Raw genomic sequence first — 21,928 nt, 5'->3', positions numbered from 1 at the left:
TATACATATATAGTTGTTTGGATTCTATTTTATATATTATATATACATATAATTATATATTGTATTATGATTACATAACAATATAATATACATCTATAATTATATAATATATATATACACATATATAGTTGTTTGGAATATATATATATGTGTGTGTGTGTGTGTGTGTGTGTGTGTGTGTGTGTGTGTGTGTGTGTGTGTATAATTACTCTTAGCCCTGGTGTGATAGGAAGACTTTTCAACTTCAATATATGAAAGACAGATATTCCTAAATTGTTCTGCATAGTGAAATAATGAAAAATAGAACGTTGTATTTCAACTACTTTATATTATAATACTGATCAGAGAAATGTTTTCTTTAGTCAAGATGTTTGTATTTAATCCATATGCATAAGTTAAGCACATGTCCATCCATCCATGTGAAATAATGTGTCAGAGTATGTGCTGTTTGCAGACTTTGCAGCATCCTGACTGGTCTGCCTGGATTCAGAGTTGAGTCTATAAGCCCAGCTCATAGGTGACTAGGTACTTCATTCTGTGATCTTACTAAGTCACTATGTTACTTTCCATAAAAAACATTAGAGAAAGATTCATACATCTTGGCCTGTTATTAGTCTTTTCAGGAATACCCACCACCCTGTTGATCAATGGCTTTTGTGTACAGAATGGATTTGTGGTGCATGGTGAAGTTTTTACAATAGCTAGATCCTTTTATGGTTCCCCCATTCTGTGCCATTCCTGAGACCCCTCCTTGAAGCATCAACATTTTTTTAGACAAACTCTTTGTAAAAAAAGAAAACCTAAAAATTATCTGGATTTAAACTGGAAAAGAGAAAAGGAATACAAGCAAGATATACCTATCGAAATCATGTAAGCAGAACCTTTAGAACATACTCCATATTGGGCACCTTGGGTTGATATCAGGTAAACATTCCCCATCCCTTAGTATTGGGGTGGTGGGAAGTTGGGTGTGGCTTCTCTCCCTATCTCCCTCCTTCCCCCAGATGCAGGCGGAAGAAAAGGAAAAGTTGGAAACAGTGGTCTTACCCACTTTCTCCTAACCCTCAGTCCCTCCCATCTAGATCAACTATGTAAGCATCATTAAAATTAAACAGCAAGAAATGCAAATATTAAGAAATAATTCAAAGTCATCTGATTCTCAAGGTATTTTTCTTCTTTAAGATATACCAAAAGTATCATGAATATGTATTTTTAGGATACTTACTTTTTCATGCAAGCAATTTTGCAGGAGATTCTGCTGCCTGTAAAGTCAGAAAGATTGCTCTCTGTTATTTCAAGGCTTTATGAAAGTTTATCCAAAATTTTTAGTCACTGAATCAGTTTCTTCTACATATGGGTTTTTTGGTAGATATTCAAATGGAAAAATATATTTTAATTTTTTGATCAATCTTTCTTCCTATTTAATCTCCTTCACAGGTATTGATGCCTGGATTTAGAATATGTTCCAGTACCCAGAGGAGTAAATTGTACAATTTATCCATCTGGTTGTAGTACTTGGGACTCTTACCCTTAACATCTGTGCTTCATTGGGAAAAGAAAACAGGATTGGGAGGGAGGGTGCATGTCCCTTCTCTCTGTTGAAAAGCATGATAGGTGTAATAAGATATCTGATCGGATCCTTCTGATAACTTTAATTATCATATTAAATCCCATAGTTCCACCATCGTTTCCTCATTTACCAGAGGAGGAAAAAGACATATAATGGTTATTCAATAATGATGTATTAACGTCATGCATTTCTAGGTACTTTCAACACTGACTTAGATATTTTATGTGACATTTTCTATCCTGTGTTTTAGATTTATATTCACACACTAATGAAATAAAAGCATAAAGAATTGTAACATAACTCAAAGACTGAAACTACAATCCTATTTTCAATCTTTTTTTCCAGCATGAGCTATTTCTTTAACTATTTCCTACATTCTTAAGGGAATATTAGTATGTTGCTTTCATTTTTTCTAGGACGTACTTAGCACTGTTGAACTGTTTTTCCTCCAATGCATAAATCCTACTTTGAGAAAAATCAAGAGTGAATATTATATGCTAAGTACTAGCAGAAAATAAACATTTCATGAATTTTAGCCTAGAAGTTGTTATTGAAAGTAATAGTGTGTTTTAGATTAGTACTTTTTGTCAATATGGAACCCAATTGACTTTGTATTTGCATAAACATGACAGTTAATGTCAAACAAAATGGCGCCGGCCTTTGGCATGGAGCTCCGTTTGCTGGACCATGGTTTTTACTTCTGTGACAAAATGTGAAAGTGACTAGTGGAGGGAGATTGTAGGCAATGAGTCAGCGAAGGAAAACCTGGGGACAGCAGCAGTGGTTGAAGAATGCAGCTTGGTGATCCAGCCCAGGTGAAGGCGGCTGAGGTTGGCCCATGGCTGCAGGCAATGCATGGTAGGAGAGGACCCTACCTGACCAGTGAGGCCACAAGAGCAGCATCCAGAAGTCAGTTGGTGCTATATAAGTGACCTCACAAAAAGATATAAGACACCAACGAGAATGCTGCAAACGGATTTGCCATCTACCTTAAGTGCTAATGATCCAGATGCACAAAATGATATCTTTTGGGATCAGAATCTTCGATGACAAAACAACTAGATGAAGGAAGGAAACAACAGATTTACACCATAGAGAGTGATGAGACTTCGAATATTGTTAATCGAATCGCTCTTCAGGATGAAAACTAACAGCAAATTCCATGTTAAGCTTGTGGAATGGTGCAACTGCTATGCCTTGTGCTCCAAAAGAAGATCAGGCTGGGCTGCAGAAGCAGCACCCATTAGCATATGTGTGAGCCAGGTCGTAGGTGGGCTGGGCTGAGCTGAGCCACAGCACCCATGAGTTTGCACAATGGCCAGATGGGATGTGAGATGGGCAGGGCTAGGCTGCAGCAGAGGCTGGCATGCACAGAAATAAGCTGTGGTCTGATCTTGGGGTGCATGTACTAGGACTGAGCCTCCTTAGTTGTTGATGCCTATGCAGTGGACATTGTGCCCAAGTGCACGTGGGGCACATGATGGCCAGTTCATCAGGGTCAGCAGAGGATATTAACTGTCTCAACAGAGGGTGGTAAGCAGAACAGTTGAGCAACTCTCTTGGTCAATGTTTGTAGCAAGTCCCTGGGTCTGTGGATGCACTAAGGTGAACTTTGTTAAGCAACAGACCTTGGAAAGATTTTCTCAATCCTGGAGCAATGAAACCAACAACTTCTAGAACTATCAGTACCACTCAAGTAATGTCCCTGGATCGCTCCTCCCCACATTGATGTCTAGAATTATTGTCCCCATCCCCAGGTGTTGATGTAGTTTGACAGGGGAGTACTTGCTACTCCCCTGGACACAGGAGAAAAAAAAAGACACTGATATATTTGTTCCAGTCACCTTCCTCCATACCTGGCCCTTTCCACCCTATTCAATATTAAAAAGAAAAAAAAATTGAAAGAATTGTATCTACAAATCACAGTTAAAAACTAAAATTAAAATTTCTTCCTCAAACTGAAAAAACTACTGTAAGTATCAATGGAAACAATGATAACAAAGAAGTGATGAATGAAAAGCACCTGGGGTTAAACAACACCTCCTTTAGGGATTTTTCTGATTCGTATAAGTAGGGGTTATTAGTTTGGATTGAATGTAAGTAACTTTTAGATGGGAAATGATTTATGTGCCCATCATCATTGGTTGATAAGCTATATTATGCTCCACAGAAGTTGATAATAATCTCAAAAGGCATAAGGAATAATTTTTAAAGAGTAGTTAGGCAAAAGGGCAAAATCAGATCCTGGAAAGGTACCTGGGAAAGGGAGGGCATTGTGGGAAATCCTGGGAAGTACTATGGAGATCCTGCAACATGGTGAGTGCCGAAGGGCGGCAAGTCAAAGGAGACACATTTTGTTTAAAATTTGGACTTATAAGTGGCAAATAAGTGGACTATAAGTGGTAAAGTTTCAATAATTTCAAGTAGAATTTCAATAAATGAGGATTTCACTTAATCATTTTCTTGTGAACAACACTCTTTACAATCATTAAAGTATCAATTTATGACTAATCATTAACTTTTAAAAATACTTACGTGTTTGAGTACACTGGATTAGGAAAAATACTTGCAGCTGTATCACGAGTCTGAGGTCCTAATTGTCAGAAAAAGAAAATTATGACTTGTATCTGTCATCAGCAACTTGTGAAATTTTTTAAATTTAGAAGGACATCACTCTTACTGAATTGCTGTATACTTAATTAATTTTGGGAACTCTCCATAGTGGAATCTAAAACCTCAAGTATACCATAAAATGTACTACAAGATCTTATGTCCTTGTCTAGCTACCCAAAGTCTTCTGTAGCTGGTGTGTCATATGTATTCTGTGGCTTAGACCCAGTATAATGCTATTCCCTAAATATTTTGTTTTCCTGCCATTTATGCTTTCTAACGATTTTCTTTTGAACCTCTTTCCTTGGTCTCCTTTAACTTCTTACTTTTTAAATCTCATTCAGCTTGCATGAAATCCTCTGGAAAGCATTCTTTGAAATGTACCTAAAAAGATTAGCTTCCTTCTCTAGTATTCCAAAAGTACCTTAACATGCTCTTCATTATACAACTTCATTATTCTTCACTGTACTTTCATGTTTACTAACACTTTTCTATCCCTATGATATGATCTTGTCACTGTATATTCAGCACTTAGCATAGTATTCAATTGCATTTTTAGATGACATTAATAGATCCATGTATTTCTTTAGTACTTATTAAATGATATGCCTGCATTTATCTATTTGCACTTAAGAATTATTTAACATTTTTATATATAGTAAGACTGCAATGCTGGTTTGGATAAGATTCTGGATAATGAAGGAATTCAGAGATTTTAGGCAAAACAACTCTGCTAGTCCAGTGGATTACTTCCTGCTAATCATAAAAAATTAACAAAAGAATTAAAACTAGAATTCTCTTCTTAGATAAATAATGCTAATAAGTACAGTCAATTCAAAATCAGACTTGATCAGTTGTTTCTCAGTGTCAAAATATGTTATCAATAGACAACAATGATGCACAGAAAATACGTTAACTCTATGAACTCTATTGAGTTATTTATATAGAACTGTTTTCTCAAGGAAGGAAGTGAGATTAGGCTGCAATAATCTGAGAAATTAAGTATTAAGTTAACACTACTTTTAAAAAAATCATTATATTTTCCTGAAAGGCAGAGCAACACAAGTCTACCATCCTCTGGATCCTTCTCCAAACAATTTCAACAGGTGATGACACTGTTTCAGATCAAAGTACGGAACCTAGAACACAAAGGGGTTCTCTACCTGGATGTTAGGCACCCTACTAGCTCATTCATCATCTGCTGCCTCTAAGAGTATGCCTTGGAAAGGAAACAATTAACAAAGTAAGAAAGCAACCCACAGAAGGGAGAAGATCTTTGCATACTACATAGGTGATAGGGGGCTAATCTCCAGAATATACAAAGATCTCCAGAACAACCAAAACACCAAAACAAACAAACCACTCAAGAAATGGGCACGGGAAATGGGCAGACATTTCACAAAGGAACAAACCCAAACGGCAAACAAACGTGAAAACAATGCTCAAGTTCCCTGGCAATAAGGGAAATCCAATTTAAGACATCAATGAGGTACCACCTCATGCCAGCAAGAATGGCTCACATACAGAAAACCACCAACAACATTTGCTGGCAAGGATGTGGGGAAAAGGGAACCCTGCTCCACTGCTGGTGGGGCTGCAGGTTGGTACAGCCTGTATGGAAATCAGTATGGGGAACACTCAAACAACTGAAAATCTGCATGCCATATGATCCAGCAATAGCACTTCTAGGCATATATCCAAAAGACTTGTTACACAAGAAACCAACATGCACCCCTATGTTCATAGCAGCACAATCAATAATTGCAAAAACTTGGAAGCAACCGAAATGCCCATCAACAGAAGACTGGATAAGAAAGCGATGATTCATTTACTCCATAGAATACTACTCAGCTATTAAAAAAAAAATGCAGTTCTTTGTGGCCAAATGGGCCCAACTGGGAACCATTATGCTAAGGGAAATGAGCCAATCCCAAAGGGCTAGTCAATGTAATTCTGACTGCTAATGATCTACATCACAGAACTGTAAAACCTAATACACTTGGGCCCGGCGGCATGGCCTAGCGGCTAAAGTCCTCGCCTTGAATGCCCTGGGATCCCATATGGGCGCCGGTTCTAATCCCGGCAGCTCCACTTCCCATCCAGCTCCCTGCTTGTGGCCTGGGAAAGCAGTCAAGGACGGCCCAATGCATTGGGACCCTGCACCCGTGTGGGAGACCTGGAAGAGGTTCCTGGTTCCCGGCTTCGGATCGGCGCGCACCAGCCCGTTGCGGCTCACTTGGGGAGTGAAACATCGGATGGAAGATCTTCCCCTCTGTCTCTCCTCCTGTCTGTATATCCGGCTTTCCAATAATAATAAAAATCTTAAAAAAAAAAAGCCTAATACACTTTTAATGCCCTATGTTATTCCGTAATGGGGCGGGAGAGCAGAGAAATCTTCGACCTCCTCAGAATGTGCGAGGAAGACGCTAAGTATAACCTATCAAGAATATAACAGGTAACTTATAGATAACAGACTCAAATCAGCATTAGACATTAGCAAAACTATAAAGACATACAGGGGGAATCAAGAGTGATACTGACAACCTCTTAACAGGTAGTCATATGCACAGAGCGGGTGGAGGGGGGAGCCCAGAGCAGAGCAGGAGGACATGAGGAGGCTTGTATCCCAACCCTGGAGACTCCTGGATCCCCACCAAGGACTATCAGTTCAGGCACCAAGGGCTATATCCCAATTGCCAAGGAGACCACAGGGAAATGGACTGCCTTCATAGGCCAAGAACTCTGAGGTCATCCACTCCCTTTTGGATCTCGCACATGGGATGAAAGAAGCCCAGATCCTTCCTCACAGGATCTAATGTCATTGGAACAACAGCTGGGTGCCCCGAAAAGACCTCAAACAGAAGAACAATAAACTTCCTCTGGGACTCGGGAGAGGAGTTTTCTCTGGTCCTTGCTTAGTTCCAACTTTGGATCCCCACCCTCACTGGCAATGACCGTCACGGTCGTCCCGGAGCCCCAACTACCCCCCCCCCCAAATTAGATAGACAGAAACCAATAAGGAAAGCTTAGAACCAGACAGGAAACAGTCAGCTTGCACTCACATATACCTTACCAGGTAGGACACAAAGATTAGTTATTCCTCACTGGGGTATTGAAGATTTCTGTGCACACCCCTCCTAAAACTGTTCTGTACCTCAACTGTTGACATATGCCGTGTTAGAGTTATAAGCCAGTTTGTACTATCCTAAAATCCACCAAGTTCAGTAAAAATTATGCTTCAACACTATAAACTACTAAATACAAAAACGAAAATAGACATGAGACAGCTGAATAGTATCCTATAGCCATTTTAAGGTGTATAGCAGCCGCTTGTGTGTAAACTAAAATTGAAATGTCAATGAAGTAGTCACAGGAGGTGGTTAAGAACTTGTATTTTCTAACATACTGGTCACTCAATACCATGTCAATTAACTCTGTAGTGTTGTAAATTATTGTTGATGTTATGTTGTGGCTTTTCATTGGATGGGATGATATTCTGCCAGCTCTGCTTTCAGACCAGAGATGATCTCCCCAAGAAACTGTTGAATTTATCTGGACAACAAGATGCTGGATACTATGCATGGTAGGTACATGCTTGCAATGAAGGAATCATGACTGGATTTGAACTGTAATATTGCAACAAGGTGGAGGAATCCACCATGGGGAGAGGATATGGGGAGGCGTTGGGGGAATTCCAGAGCCTATGAAACTGTGTCATAAAATGAAATGAAATTTAAAAAAAAGAAGAGGAAGTGGAAGTCTGACTCAATGACAGGTATCTTATACAGCCCCTTAGTAGCTATGCCACATTCTTTCCCTGATTATTTCCCTATTATTTAAAAAACAAAACAAAACACCATCTTCTATGATTTCCAGAAATATTCTATGGAAATGGCTATCTAAAAAGGTTGTTGTAACATTAACAGGTTTGTAGAAATTTAATAATATGTTCTTAAAAATAGCTAATCTTTCTGACAAATAAGAGAACTTATTGAAGATTAAATATATATATAACAAAACATGATGGGAACATAATTTTGAGTGGTAAACACATGTTGAGGCTAATGCCTGACCTAGGAACTCTGTGAATTCATCCTTATTGGAAGAGTTACTAAAAGACAGCCATGACACAGATGCAGAAGAGAAATAAATTGTCCAGTCTTTTAGCTGTGCATAGTGGAGGAAAAAAACATACACACATCTCTTAAATAACCACAGACTTTTAAATATCTTTAACTATCAAATCCACCAACTGTGTGTTGTCTGTAAAATTCCAAGTGAGAACTTCATTTAAGAAAAATAATTGAGCCAGTGTTTACAGTTTTTGTAGCTGCCTGGTAACAGAAAATATTAATTTTCTGTAGTAGAACACAACCTACACAAATATTAAAAAAATTCCAACCACACTTTGCTATCATAATGAGTTAAGAAACAGCAACAATAATAATTACTGTATTACACCCACACACACACGAATATAAACAAGCCACTATAGCTGGTATAAAAAAATACATTAAAATTACATAATTGAATTGATCAATTAAATTTGAATGACCAGATACAAAGTATGAAACCAGTGTACTTTAACTCTTGAAATATAGGAGGGTACTTTGAAAAGATCATGGGAAATAAGATTAAAAATTAATTTTAGTATGATGCAGACATTATTGATATTCATGAGTTTTTTTTTCTTTTAAAGTTTTACTTCTTTTTATAGGAAAGTCAGATTTACAGAGAGAAAGATCTTCAATACTGGTGTACTACTCAAGTGGCCACAACAGCTGAACCAATTCAAAACCAGGAGCCAAGAGCATCTTCCATGTCTCCAACATGGGTGCAGGGTCCCAAGCCTTTGGGCCATCCTCGACTGTTTTCTCAGGCCACAAGCATGGAGCTGGATTGGAAGTGGAGCAGCCTGCACATGAACCAGCACCCATATGGGATCCCAGCGATTGCAAGGCCAGGATTTAACCACTAGGCTATTGTGCTGGGCTCTTTATGCTTTTTTTTTTAATACTATTCAATCTTCTTTGAACTTTTTCAAGCCCCGTTTTATAAACAACATGTTTGCTAGCACAGACATGGAACAAAAACTTACCAAAAAATAATAACTTGTCTCTTATTAATTCAAAAATAACTATTCAATAATTATATTTTATATATAGTGCTTAATTTATATAATTAAAGAAGTTACTAACTATACTATGCTAATGATAGTATAAATAATAACTTACCAAAACATTGGTAATGCACTGATTCAAGTGTACAGAATTAAAGAAATCAACACAAATGTGGCAAAGAACACTGAAAGTATGATAGTCAATAAAAGATAAAAATGACAAACTTGAATTGTCACATAGAGATGGAACTTCAGGGTAAGATAATAAAGAACATGAAGAAAGAATATAGGAAGATGCAATAGCTAAATTTTCCCCAGAACTGCTGCATGTAATGATACTAAATAAGTAAGATATTATAAAATGCCTAGAGTAATTGTTTAAAGGAAAATTATCCACATAGAAATAAAAAAATGGAGTACTTCATTAAAAAAGTGTGATTGATCATAGAAAAGTATGAAGTGTAAGAAGAAATAATGAAGACACAATTTTTCCAAAGATGTGTTACTAATGTGCTTGCAAATCAAGTTCAAAGTTGGAAATTCTAAAACTAAGTAAATATGAAGCAAAATTCAGTTATAACATTCATAAGATTCATTTAAACATGTAATGACCCTAAGATTGACATATCTACAAAAATTTGGCACATTTTACTAAGGTGAAAGAAAACTTTACAGAAAGAGATCATTGCAAGAGATCATTCATCAATTCACCAGATGAAATATCATGATGGTAAAATTTGGATATGCCTAGTAACTTGAATCAAATGTTATAAGAATGGGAAAAAATGTGGAAGAGTTGATCAATTATTTCTGGTATTTTCAAGAACAAGTAGGAAAATATAAATATATAACTTTCATTTTGATTAAATGGGCATTTTTTTAAAAAATACATATAATGCCAAATTAAAAATATTCATTTCTTTTAATTATGTATGTGTTTTGACATTAATCACATGTGCTTAGCCATGATTCTCCAGGTATTTCAAAAGGCTGGTAGACTTTCAGTCCAACCAACAATAAAATTAGAAATAAAATAACAAAACCAAGAAAACTGAAAATTGGATACTGTAGAATCTTAAAAAAAAAAAAGGAACAAACAAAAACTAAACTAGAAAACAACACAGCTAACTCATGAGTACCAAAAAATGAATCACAATGGGCCTGATGGTTCAATTGACTCATCCCTCCCTTGCAAGCACCAAGATCCCATATAGATAGTGGTTTATACCCAGGTTGCTCCATTTCCCATCCAGGTCCCTATTTGTGGCCTGGGAAGGCAGAAAAGGATGGATGATCCAAAGCCTTGGATCCTGCACCCGTGTGGAAGACCTGGATGGAGTACCTGGCTTCTGATTGCCTCAGCTCTGGTCATTGTGGCTACTTGGAAAGTGAAAACAGTGGGTGAAAGATCTCTCTGTCTCTCATTCTCCCTGTAAATCTGCCTTTCCAGTGAAATAAATAAATCTTTGAAAAATGAAATACGAAATTGAAAATTAGATACACTCACAAAAGAATTAAAATATTACTTGTTAAATTTTGGGTACATTTTTAGTTGTTATACACAGTCATAACCAATGTAAGTTCACTGTTTTAAGAATATTATGAATATATATTTTTAAATATTTATTTCTTTGTGGGTTTTTCTTTTCCTTTTTTTCTTTTGAAAGGCAAAGTGACGGAAATAGGAAGACTTTCTATTGACTGAGTCACTCTCCAGATGTCAATGGCCAAATCTGGGCCATGATGAAGTCAAGAGCCAGAGATTCCATTGCTGGTTTTCCATGTGGGTGGCACAGCCAAACTACTTCAGCTGTCTTCCTCTGCTATCCTAAGCATGTTGGCAGGAAGTTGGAATAGCAGTGGTGTAGCCAGGATTTCCTGGTACACTGAACTGGCATGCTGGAGTAGTAAGCAGCACAGCATTGGGCAACAACACCAGCCCAAAGCACTTTAACAACATCAACTAACTGAACTGGCATAATGATGATAGCATTGCTGCTATCACTCCCATTCTTATCACTGAGAAAACTGGAGAGCAAAGATTTTAAGTATATTGACCAAACTAGTATGAATTTTAATGTTGGAATGCAGAGTAAAAAGTCAGGTATGGGAGCAGATATACTCCCTTAGACACTATGCTATATACATTACTTTTCAATAACCTGATCTATATGGATAGGATATGTAATAACTTTTTGCCAAGAAATTTACACATTTTGATAAATTGAATAATTGCATGAGAAAATTTTGATAAGAAGATTGAGACATAAAAAATTCAACTATTATAAATCTTTCTCCTGTTAAAATATCAACAAACTTAAAATTTGTATTATTGTAGGATAATGTGAATTCCCTTACATATATACATGTGTCATGTTCTATCAGTTTAAATAAATCTCAAACATTTAGCATTTCTTCATAGTGAAAATACTAAAATGCTACCTACTAGGTTTTTTTTAAGTAAAGAAATATGCAGTATATTAGCACTATGTACACTCAGCTTATTGTGCAATGGAACTCCAGAATGTCTCACTCTTATTATACGTAGTTCTAATTTACTAAACTTGGTAATTAAATACACAATTTAAAATTTTTCTCTAACACCAGAATGTTTATTTTCCAAGAGTCAAATCAAAGAAGATATAGTTTCAACTAGGTACATTTTCAGAAAATAATAAAAAGAGGTTACAATGATTCAAAGCAATCTACAAATTCCCAGTGTGATTGCATACAGAATCTCAATGTCCTCCAATAAAATAAATAAAAAGGAGGCCAAAATTCACATGGAACTACAGACGAATCCAAATAGCTAAAGGAACCTTAGATCAAGAAAAACAATTAGGTAGCACCATACTCTTAAATTTCAAAATACAAAACTACAGACACCACAATAATATAGCACTGAAATAAAGACATACAGACCAAGGGAGAAGAATTCTCATGAAAATAAGAAATGCACACATAAAGAACTAATCAATGAAAGGTGTGCCAAGAGAACACAATGAAGAAGAGAAACTGGATATCTAAACATAAAATCAACTTGGACCATTATATCGTATAAGAAACAAATAAAATTGCAGTGTAGACTTAAATATAATTTAAGCAAAACAGAAACATGACTTAGCATTAATACAATCAGCACATATTTTTTGTGTATGATATACGTCATAGGCACCAAAGCATCTTTTCATAAGCAATGAAAGAAAAATGTGCATTTATCAAACTAAGAGGCTTTTGTATAGCAAAACAAATATTAAACACGTGAATAGTCAACTTACAGAATCATAGAAAATATGAGCAAATCATATAATAAAGTGTCAATATCCAGCATACGTACATACAATTTCATATAAGAAAAAATTGTTCAGTTTAAACTATGACATTGAATAATGTAAAAATTCTCAAAAAGAGACATATAAGTAACAAAAAGGGATATGGAAAAGGTGCTTAATATTCTACATCAACAGAAAAATGCATATACAAATCACATCATGATATGGTATCACACCTATTGGCAAGACGTTATCGGAAACAAAATGTTTTAGGTTGTGAAGAAAAGGGAGCTGTTGAGCACTGTTGGTTGTCTTGTAAATCACTGCAATTATTACAGAAAAGAGGATGGAGGTACTATAATGATTAAAATAGGGCTACCTTCCAATACACCAATTCCAAACTGTATACATTCAAAGGAACTGATATCAGTTTGTTTTCTTTTTTAAAAAAAATACTTTTATTGAAAAGGCAGACTTACAAAGAGAAAGAAAGATAGAAAGATCCCTGTTTGCTGGGGAGTGGATGGAAATGAATATGTTTAAAAGTTATCCACACTTCCATGTTTATTGTGGTACTGTTTATAATAACCAGTGTTTTAAAACAATCAGTGTTTGTTGAAGACAAACTCATGTTAAGTAGAGTTATCCTTGTTTATTTGTGGAAGATTCACTTCAGGATAACAGAGGATACCATTATCCATGAATGCATAAATCCCTAATATGAAATGGCACATTATTTACATATGAACTCTCCTGTACCTTGAATTATTCTAAATTGCTTAAATTTTCCCATCACACACACACAAACATGATAACTTGGTGGGGTGATAGATACGCCAATTAGTTTGAACACAGTGATTTTTTTCCTAATTCATACACACATAAAATAGATTTTTATGCCTAAAATGCACACAACTTTTAATAGTCTACTATACCTCAAGATCGTGAATCTTAAAAAGAAAAGAAACTGCTTTAAAAGCAAAACATAGAGCCCGGCACAATAGCCTAGCGGATAAAGTACCTGCTTTGCGCACACTGGGATCCCATATGGGAACCGGGTCTAATCCTGGAAGCCCTGCTTCCTTCCCATTCAGCTGCCTGCTTGTGGCCTGGGAAAGAAGTCCAGAGCAGCCCAAAGCCCTGGGACCTTTCACTCACATGGGAGACCTGCAAAAGGCTCCTGGCTCCTGGCTTTGGATCAGCTAAGCTCGGGCTGCTGCGGCCACTTGAGGAATGAATCAGAGGACAGAAGATCTTGCTCTCTGTTTCTCCTCCTCTATGTATATCTATCTGACTTTGCAACAAAAATAGCAAATTTTTTTTTTAAAAAGCAGAACATAATCAGCACAAACCTAAACAGCAAAATTCTGTGTTTTTCAACATTAGTGTTGACTTAACAACAAAAATTTCTTAGCATCTTTCGTATCTCAGATGTGGTCTCTTGAGAAATTTTATGACCCTTGTTTGGTGTAGACATTGTATTCTTCGGTCTTTTGATTTTTATACATATCTAATTGTTACAGTTTTTGATGTAAGAGAAACAGAGCACTCATCTACTTGTTCAGTTCTCAAATGCTCTCAACGGCAGGAAGTGGGTTGGAACCAGATCCAGGTGCAGAAAATCCAACCTAGGTCTCTCAGGAGAATCACAGGCCACTAAGCATTTGAACCATTTCTGTGTCTCCCGAAGTCTGTTTTAGCAGAGCCAGAAATCTAAGTCTGATACTTGTATACAAAATCCAAGTGTCTAAAAAGACACAACCACAACACCCAAAGCTCTTCCAGGCTCACTCTGCTGCAACTCTTTCCTCAAACACATGTATCTTAACTACTGGGTTGAACATCCACCCCCACTCCTACTATTTTACTTACTTATCATACTGGGCTATGATTATAGCAATGGCTACCTCCATTAAGTATAATAAAAAGTCTATATGAATAAAATCAGGGTTTCTCTTTTTAGAATGTTCAAATTTATCACTATATCAAGCTTAAAGGAGCTGAATAAATATCAGTTTTAACAATCATTCAACACATTGTGATTTCAGGAGCTGGCGCAGTGACTCTGGCATTACTTCTCTGCCTTGTGTCACTGGCATCCCATATGAGTGCCAATATACATCATGGTTGCTCCTTTTTTTTTTTTTTTTTTTTTTTTGGATCCAGCGCTCTGCTTATTGCCTGGGAAAGCAATGGAGGATATCCCAAGTCCTTGGGATCCTGTACCCATGTGGGAGATCTACAAGAAACTCCTGGCTCTCAGCTTTGATTCAGCTCAACTCTGGCCATTTGTGACTATTTGGGGAGTGAACCAGTAGATAGAAGACTCTCTCTCAGTCTCTCTCTCTGTAAAATTTGCCTTTTAAATAAAAATAAATAAATCTCTGTTTAAACATAGATGACATGATTCCTTCTATAACTGCTACAGACCCTTACCTGGTTCACAGAAGTGGCTTGATCTCTTAGCTGTTCTTTGATTCCAGTCAACATTCGTATCTTTCTACATATTTCACAACAAAACAAACAGATTAACAATTTGTTCCCAAGTATTAGATACAATGATTACTTTCATATTTAGAAGATAAAAATTTTAGAATTTGAAAATTTCTCTTGTAAATTCAAAATAAATACATTTCATTATATTGGTAGCAAGTTATTTAATGTATAGTATTCAAAAGTTCCTAACACATCTGTGTGTGTCCATTACAGTATCTGATGGTCCAGTAAAACTTCCAGATTGATATATAATTATACTCACATTTAAGAATTACTAACATAAAAAATACAATGTTGGTAAATTAGGGGAAAAGGCACAGTTTGAGCTTGAAGAAATTCCTGAACATTCTTCTGGACATATTTTAAAATAATTTTTCCATGTTTCTTTTAAAAATTGAGGGCATGGTCTTTGAAATATGTTGGGCAAAATGACTGCTTCAAGAGAATACTGAGCCGCTCTCTTATCCCGGCTCTTATCCCTCCCCCTCTTACCCCGCTCTTACCCCTCTCTTCTCCCTCTCTTCTCTCTCTCTCTTCTCTCTCTCTTGCTTTTCTTTGCTCTCCCCTTTTTCTCCTGGTTTTCACCACCTCTACCCGTTCCCGTTCCTGCCCCGTTGAAATAAACCTCCTAAGATAAAAAAAAAAAAAAAGAGAGAATACTGAGCCCATCTCAGTGTCTCAACTGGCTAATATTGCCCTTCTAAGCACTGGGCTCCTATGTGGACATTGGTTTGTGTCTTGGCTGCTCTACTTCCCATCTAGCTCCCTGTTTGTGGCCTAAGAAAGCAGTAGAGCATGACCCAAACCCCTGGGACCCTGTACCCATTTGGGAGACCCAGAAGTTCTTCCTGGCTCCTAGCTTCAGATCAGCTCATCTCTGGTCATTGTGGTCATTTAGCGAATGAGCCAGTGGTTGGAGGATCTTTGTCTTACTTTCTCTCTGTAAACCTGTCTTTCCAATAAAAATACATAAATCTCTTTTTTTAATTTTTAAAAAAGGGTCAGTGCATACACACACACACATATTTACTTTTAGCATAGTTAAGATGGCTATCAATGTAGTAAAACAGCTCAGTAAGCTCAATATATGTCTGTTAAATATTTATTTATGGGGCCAGTACTGTAGCACAACAGCTAAGCTGTTACCTGTAACATAAGCATTCAATATGGACACTGCTTCACTTCTGATTTGTTTGCCTGCTGATACTTCTAGGAAAGCAGTAGAAGGTGCCCCAAGTTCTGAAGCCCTGCACCCAACTGTGGACACACTGATGACACCTGAGGAGTGAACCTGCAGATCCAATCTCTTATGTTCCTCTTCTTTCTTTGTCACTACCCTTCAAATAATAAATAGCTCACCTAAAAATATTTGTTTATAACAAAACTGAATTATATGCAGTGTAGTTTAGCAAACTTGCTGCATTTTAGGAGGTATGCATACTCTGGCAATTATTATGCTTTACAGATATGGAAATTATGACATTCTACCCTAGTCATGAAGAATTCATTTGGGAATTTTTTTTTTTAAATTTCGAGTCTATTTTTTTTTTCAAACCACCTTGACTTCTTAGCACAGTGAATGGGACTGCCAGTATGGTAACAAAGGATCAAATTGTGGATTTGATTCCTAAAAACAAAACAGAAAAGCAGGGTTGGTATGGTGGCCCATCAGGCTAATCCTTTGGGGAACTGGCATCCATTATGGGCACTTGTTCATGTAACAGCTGCTTTTGATCCAGCTCTGTGTTTATGTCCTGGAGAAGCAGTAAAGTACAACCTAAGACACTGGGCCCCTACACTCACATGGAAGATCTGGAACCACGAGGCTCCCATCTTCAGACTGACCCAGTAATGGACATTGTGCACATTTGGGAAGTGAACTTGGTGATACAAGCTCTCTCTGTCTTTTCCTCTCTTTCCTCTTTTTCTCTGCGCAACAGTGAACACACATTTTGTGTTCACAGGCTGAATCTTGAATCTTTTCTAATAGCTTGCAAATGGCAGCTAACTAATCACTGGTTAAAAAGTATTGAGTTAGCATAAGAAAAATCAGGGGCTGGAAAACACTGCCTGCCATGCTGCATCCATATGGTCACTGATTTGTGTACTCGCTGTTTCAGATTTGATCTGGTTACCTGCAAATGTGACTGGGAAATCAGCAGAGGATGCTCAAATGCTTTGATCCATGCCACACAGGTGGGAGACTGAAAGGAAGGTTTTGACTCCTGATTCCTGCCTGGCCCATCTCTGGCTGTTGTGGCTATTTGGAGATTAAACCAGAAGATGTAAGATCTTTCTCTCTCTCTTTCCTATTCTCCCCCTCTGTTTGTAACTCTGCCTTGCAAATTAATAAATAAATCTTTAGGTAAAATAAGGAAAATCAAAGTACTATTTCTTACTTTCTCTAAACAATGTAAGTATATATAATGAATTAACATTTTATGATGTGTTTAGGTAGACAATTCTAAGGGCATTAAACTTTTAGTTATTGAAACTACTAATTTCAAAGAATATAGTTGCTGTATATCATTAGTTACAAATGGCATTCTTGTTTTCCCATTAAGACCACAAGGTTGTGATTTATTTGTTCTGTTTGCATTTGAAATAAGAGAAATATTATATACCTCGCTTTTCTGAGGATCCAAAAAGGACTGTGAAGATCTGGGAAAAATTTTTGTGGGTGATGGTTGAGCTGACATGGTTGATTCTTGAGCTGATGTGTATATAGCTCCTAAGAAAAGAAGAAAAGTATTTAATTATGAGAATCTCATATTGTTTGATTAGGGATGATATTAATAAATCCAATAGAACATTCCCTTTTAAAGTTACCACAATTATTGGAATCACCACAATTAGAGTTTGAATTACAGAAGTATATCTATTAATAATGTAACTCCTTAGAAGTCTACTGCCTACAAATTTTCAGTGGTTCACCACTGCCTTCAAGAGTGAGTCCAAATTTCTTAGCTTCTCATTCTAATATATTTAATTTCTTATGCCAGGCTAAGCTGACACTAACCATAGCCCACTGTCAGAATTAGCTGCTTGCATTTTATTCAGTATGCAATGAGACAACACCCACCTCTTGCATATGGACATAACACTAAATATCAGAAAGACTGATCTCACAGAAGAAAAATATCTAGAGGTTTTTTATAAAAGAGGTAGAAGAAATTTAAAATCTAAAATATTCAGAGGAATCTATCATTGAAAGAAAAATAGAAATAAGGAACAGAGATACAGGGTTGGATAAAACGATGAGGAGAAAGTGACAAGTTTTGGGCACAAAAATACCTGAAAAGGGAAGACTCAGACAACTCAAGATTTGTGCCTGAGTTAAAATAGGAAGATGGTTTAGTTTTGTATTGAATGTGAGGGTATCATTTGTCAATGGATGGAAATATCTCATTTTGTGTATACAGGAGTACATGTGAGTGCTTTTAGTACTAACATTAAATCTAACATCAAATCTAACAAAAATCTAAAGTAATGATCCCATTTCTTTTAAGGGGAAATGTAAACCCAGATGAACTGGTTGTGAGGAATTGACAGCAACTAAATATGAGAAAAATTCTGGGTATAGTTTTCTGTATTTCAACCTTCTGAATTATAGCATGTCAGTAGCTTACTCTAGTCATCAGTATGAACATTTACATTAGGGACACTGACTTGGCAAATCTGAAAAGGAATTTGCTATGAACAACCACCGAGATATATAATACTTTAACTGCTAAATTAGTAACACATTTTACATCATACTTTATTTATATATGCTTTAATAAGCATATTAAAATTTTTATATGGTAAAAACATCTACTGAGGTATTTAACAACAAAATAGAAACAAATATTTTCCATTTTCTTACCTCTAATATCAAAAACACTTGATTTTTTAGTTAGCTAGACAGTACAACATTAAAGAGAAAAACACTTGTTAGTATTTGTGTTTTATACTATCAATAAATCAAATGAGTACAGATGCTCCCTACTAACACACTGACAAAAGTTGTCTCAGGGAGCAATAAACACTGACAATTTAGGATACATTTCACAGAAAATCAGATGTACCAGACTAAAACCAAGTTTCCAGAATTCCGTAGCTTATATAAAGGCATTTTGACACACTCAAAGGCTAGTTCTAAAAAGTTTTGAGTCATTCATCTCTCAGAGAAATTCAGTCTAACACATTCATAGCCAATCTAATCCTACAGAATGAGCACCAAAAATACTTCTTAGGATCAAAATAAAATTTATGATTTCAAATTCATGTTATTGTAATAACGTTTTTCTGTGTCTGTTGCCCCACAAGATAATGAGTCTCTATGAGTATCAAGTTATGCATAGACTTTTATCTTCAATGTCACCAACTTTCTTGTTGACTTACAACTTGAATCAACAGTATGTGGTCAATAAACAATAACTACTGCTATAATTATAACTGTTAAATATCTGTTGGGTTGATTTCTGGCAAAATGCCTCATTAGGCAGCAACATTCCAGTGAACGAGGAACGAGAAAGTATACAGAATCCAAAGTGAAATAGAGACAAAAAAAACTCTGTCAAAACTGTGAAACATATTTCATACCTTTTTTTCTGTATCGTCCTGTACATCTGGTGGAACAACAAGTGAAGCTGATTTTTTTAAGATATCCTTTGTATTACTTTGAGAATAAGCAGTATTTGATGCCTGCCCTAAAAGTAAATGGAAGAGAAAATATGACTTTCAGACTTAAGTGTATTGAAATACAGTACCATCTGCTCACTTAGATTTAGTTATTTAATTAATTTTGAAATATATTTAAAACTGAAATCATCTCACCAATCAAGAATAAAAATTTGATTTCTTCAAAGATTATCCCATGCAACTTTGTAATCCATTCATTTTTTAAATTCCCATTCTCCCCAATATATTGATCTATACGCTCCACTTGAGGTTCATTTGCATTTGATAGAATTTTACTTGAATGGAATCAAGTACTACATCTGTACCCATCTTCAGTCAGCAGAATATTACTAAATGGTTCAATAGTTTGCTTTTATTACATGTATATTTCACAATATTTTATATCCTCTGCTGATGGACATTTGGGCGGTATTCAGTGCTGAACTTTTATAATACACTGCTAATAATTTTCATGAAAATCTTTTATGCTTTGTGGACATAATGCTTCATTTTTACTGGGTGAGGAACCTGTAGTAGAATAACTTGGTCTTATGGTGGGTAAACATTTAATATTTAAGAAATACCAAACTGTTTTCCAAAGTGTACTTCTCACACCATTCAGCAGTGTATTGGAATTTAATTTCCTTTATATTCTTGCCAACTCTTAATGGCATAAAAAAATGAAATAATAACCAACTACAATCTTGCTGATAATAAATTTATACAAGCAAGCGCATTCACAGTGGCTAAAAAAACTGATGAGATAAATTTGCAATGACCTGTGCAATGTGAACTGCATAATACTAAAGAAATAAATTTAAGAAGACACAAAAATAAGGAAAGGTCTTTTTTTTATTATTTGTTTGTTCATGGATTGGAAGAATTATTAACAAAATAACCATACTACCCAAAATAATTTACAAATTCAGTGCAATTTCTATCAAAATATCAATAACATTCTTCATAGAATTAGAAAAAAAAAAACACCTAACTCATATGGAAACCCAAAGGTTTCCAAATAACCCAAGGAATCTTGAACAAGGAAAACAAAGCAGATGGTATCACAATACAAGATTTCAAGGCACAGTACAGAGTTAATGAATCATATAAATTAAGAAACACAGATCAATTAAACAATCTAAACACCCCAGAAATAAATCCATCCATTTAAATACAACTTGTTCCTCACAAAGAGTTGCTCAAATCATTACTAGAGAAAAACTGGATTTCTGCATGCAGAATTTGAAACAAGACTCCTGTGTCTTACACTGTACTAAAATTAAGTCAAAATGGATCAAAGTTCTAAATATAAGATGTGAAATTACTAAAGAAAAACCTAAAAAACACCTTCATACATTGACATATGCAATCATTATCTTAGCTAAGAACCTAAAAGCAAAGGCAATAAAAGCAAAAACAAACAAGTATGATTATTTTCCAAATTAAAAACTTTTGCAAAAAGGCAAATAATCAACAGAAGAGAGAACTGACAGAGTAAAAGAAAATATTTGCAAACTATACATCTGATGAATGATTAACTCCATAAGGTATATAAACAGTTCAACAAATTCAACCATTAAAAAACCAACTTATTAAATAAGAAGGGAAAAAGATTAACAAACACATGGAAAAAAGTTCAACATCCTTAGTCATTAGGGAAATGCAAATAAAGCCTTGATGAGGCAAAATCTCATTCCAGTTGAAATGGCTATTATGAAAAGGTCTACAGATAAATTTAAAGAAAACTCTTAATACACTATTGATAAGAATGCAAATTATCACATTCATTATGCAAAACAGTGTAGAGATTCCTCATATCATACAAAATATATATCAAAGATAAAATCAGCATTTGAAAGAAACAGGCATATCCCAAATTTATTATATCCTATTTATAATAATAAAAACATGGAATCAACCTAAATATCCATCAATCGATAAATGAATAAAAATGCATATAATTACATAATGGATTATTATTATGTCATGAAATCAGAGGCAATATTGGTAATTCCAATAAGTGGATGAAAGCGTATCATTATATGCTATGAAACAACCCAGAAACAAAGATAAAATCATACATTTTCTTTTTTTTTTTTTAAAGATTTATTCATTTTATTACAGCCAGATATACAGACAGGAGGAGAGACAGAGAGGAAGATCTTCCGTCCGATGATTCACTCCCCAAGTGAGCCGCAA

The 21,928-nt window shown here is 35.7% G+C and overlaps 1 protein-coding gene across 1 annotated transcript in view; it reads right to left on the bottom strand.

The window, feature by feature from the left end:
* The window catches only part of FSIP2 (fibrous sheath interacting protein 2), an 82,170-nt gene that overhangs the window by 38,607 nt on the left and 21,635 nt on the right, over nt 1–21,928 (bottom strand). The window contains exons 10-15 of the mRNA XM_058664702.1: nt 19,652–19,758; nt 18,933–18,966; nt 17,692–17,798; nt 15,008–15,071; nt 4,106–4,163; nt 1,226–1,262 (exon numbers count right to left, since the gene is read on the bottom strand). Coding sequence (XP_058520685.1) covers nt 1,226–1,262; nt 4,106–4,163; nt 15,008–15,071; nt 17,692–17,798; nt 18,933–18,966; nt 19,652–19,758 — 407 coding nt within the window. The remainder of the gene's footprint in view (nt 1–1,225; nt 1,263–4,105; nt 4,164–15,007; nt 15,072–17,691; nt 17,799–18,932; nt 18,967–19,651; nt 19,759–21,928) is intronic.

This window comes from Ochotona princeps, chromosome 5, assembly GCF_030435755.1.
Source record: "Ochotona princeps isolate mOchPri1 chromosome 5, mOchPri1.hap1, whole genome shotgun sequence".
In the NCBI taxonomy this organism is placed as follows: Eukaryota; Metazoa; Chordata; class Mammalia; order Lagomorpha; family Ochotonidae; genus Ochotona; species Ochotona princeps.
This window is presented reverse-complemented; position numbering and strand designations above follow the sequence as displayed.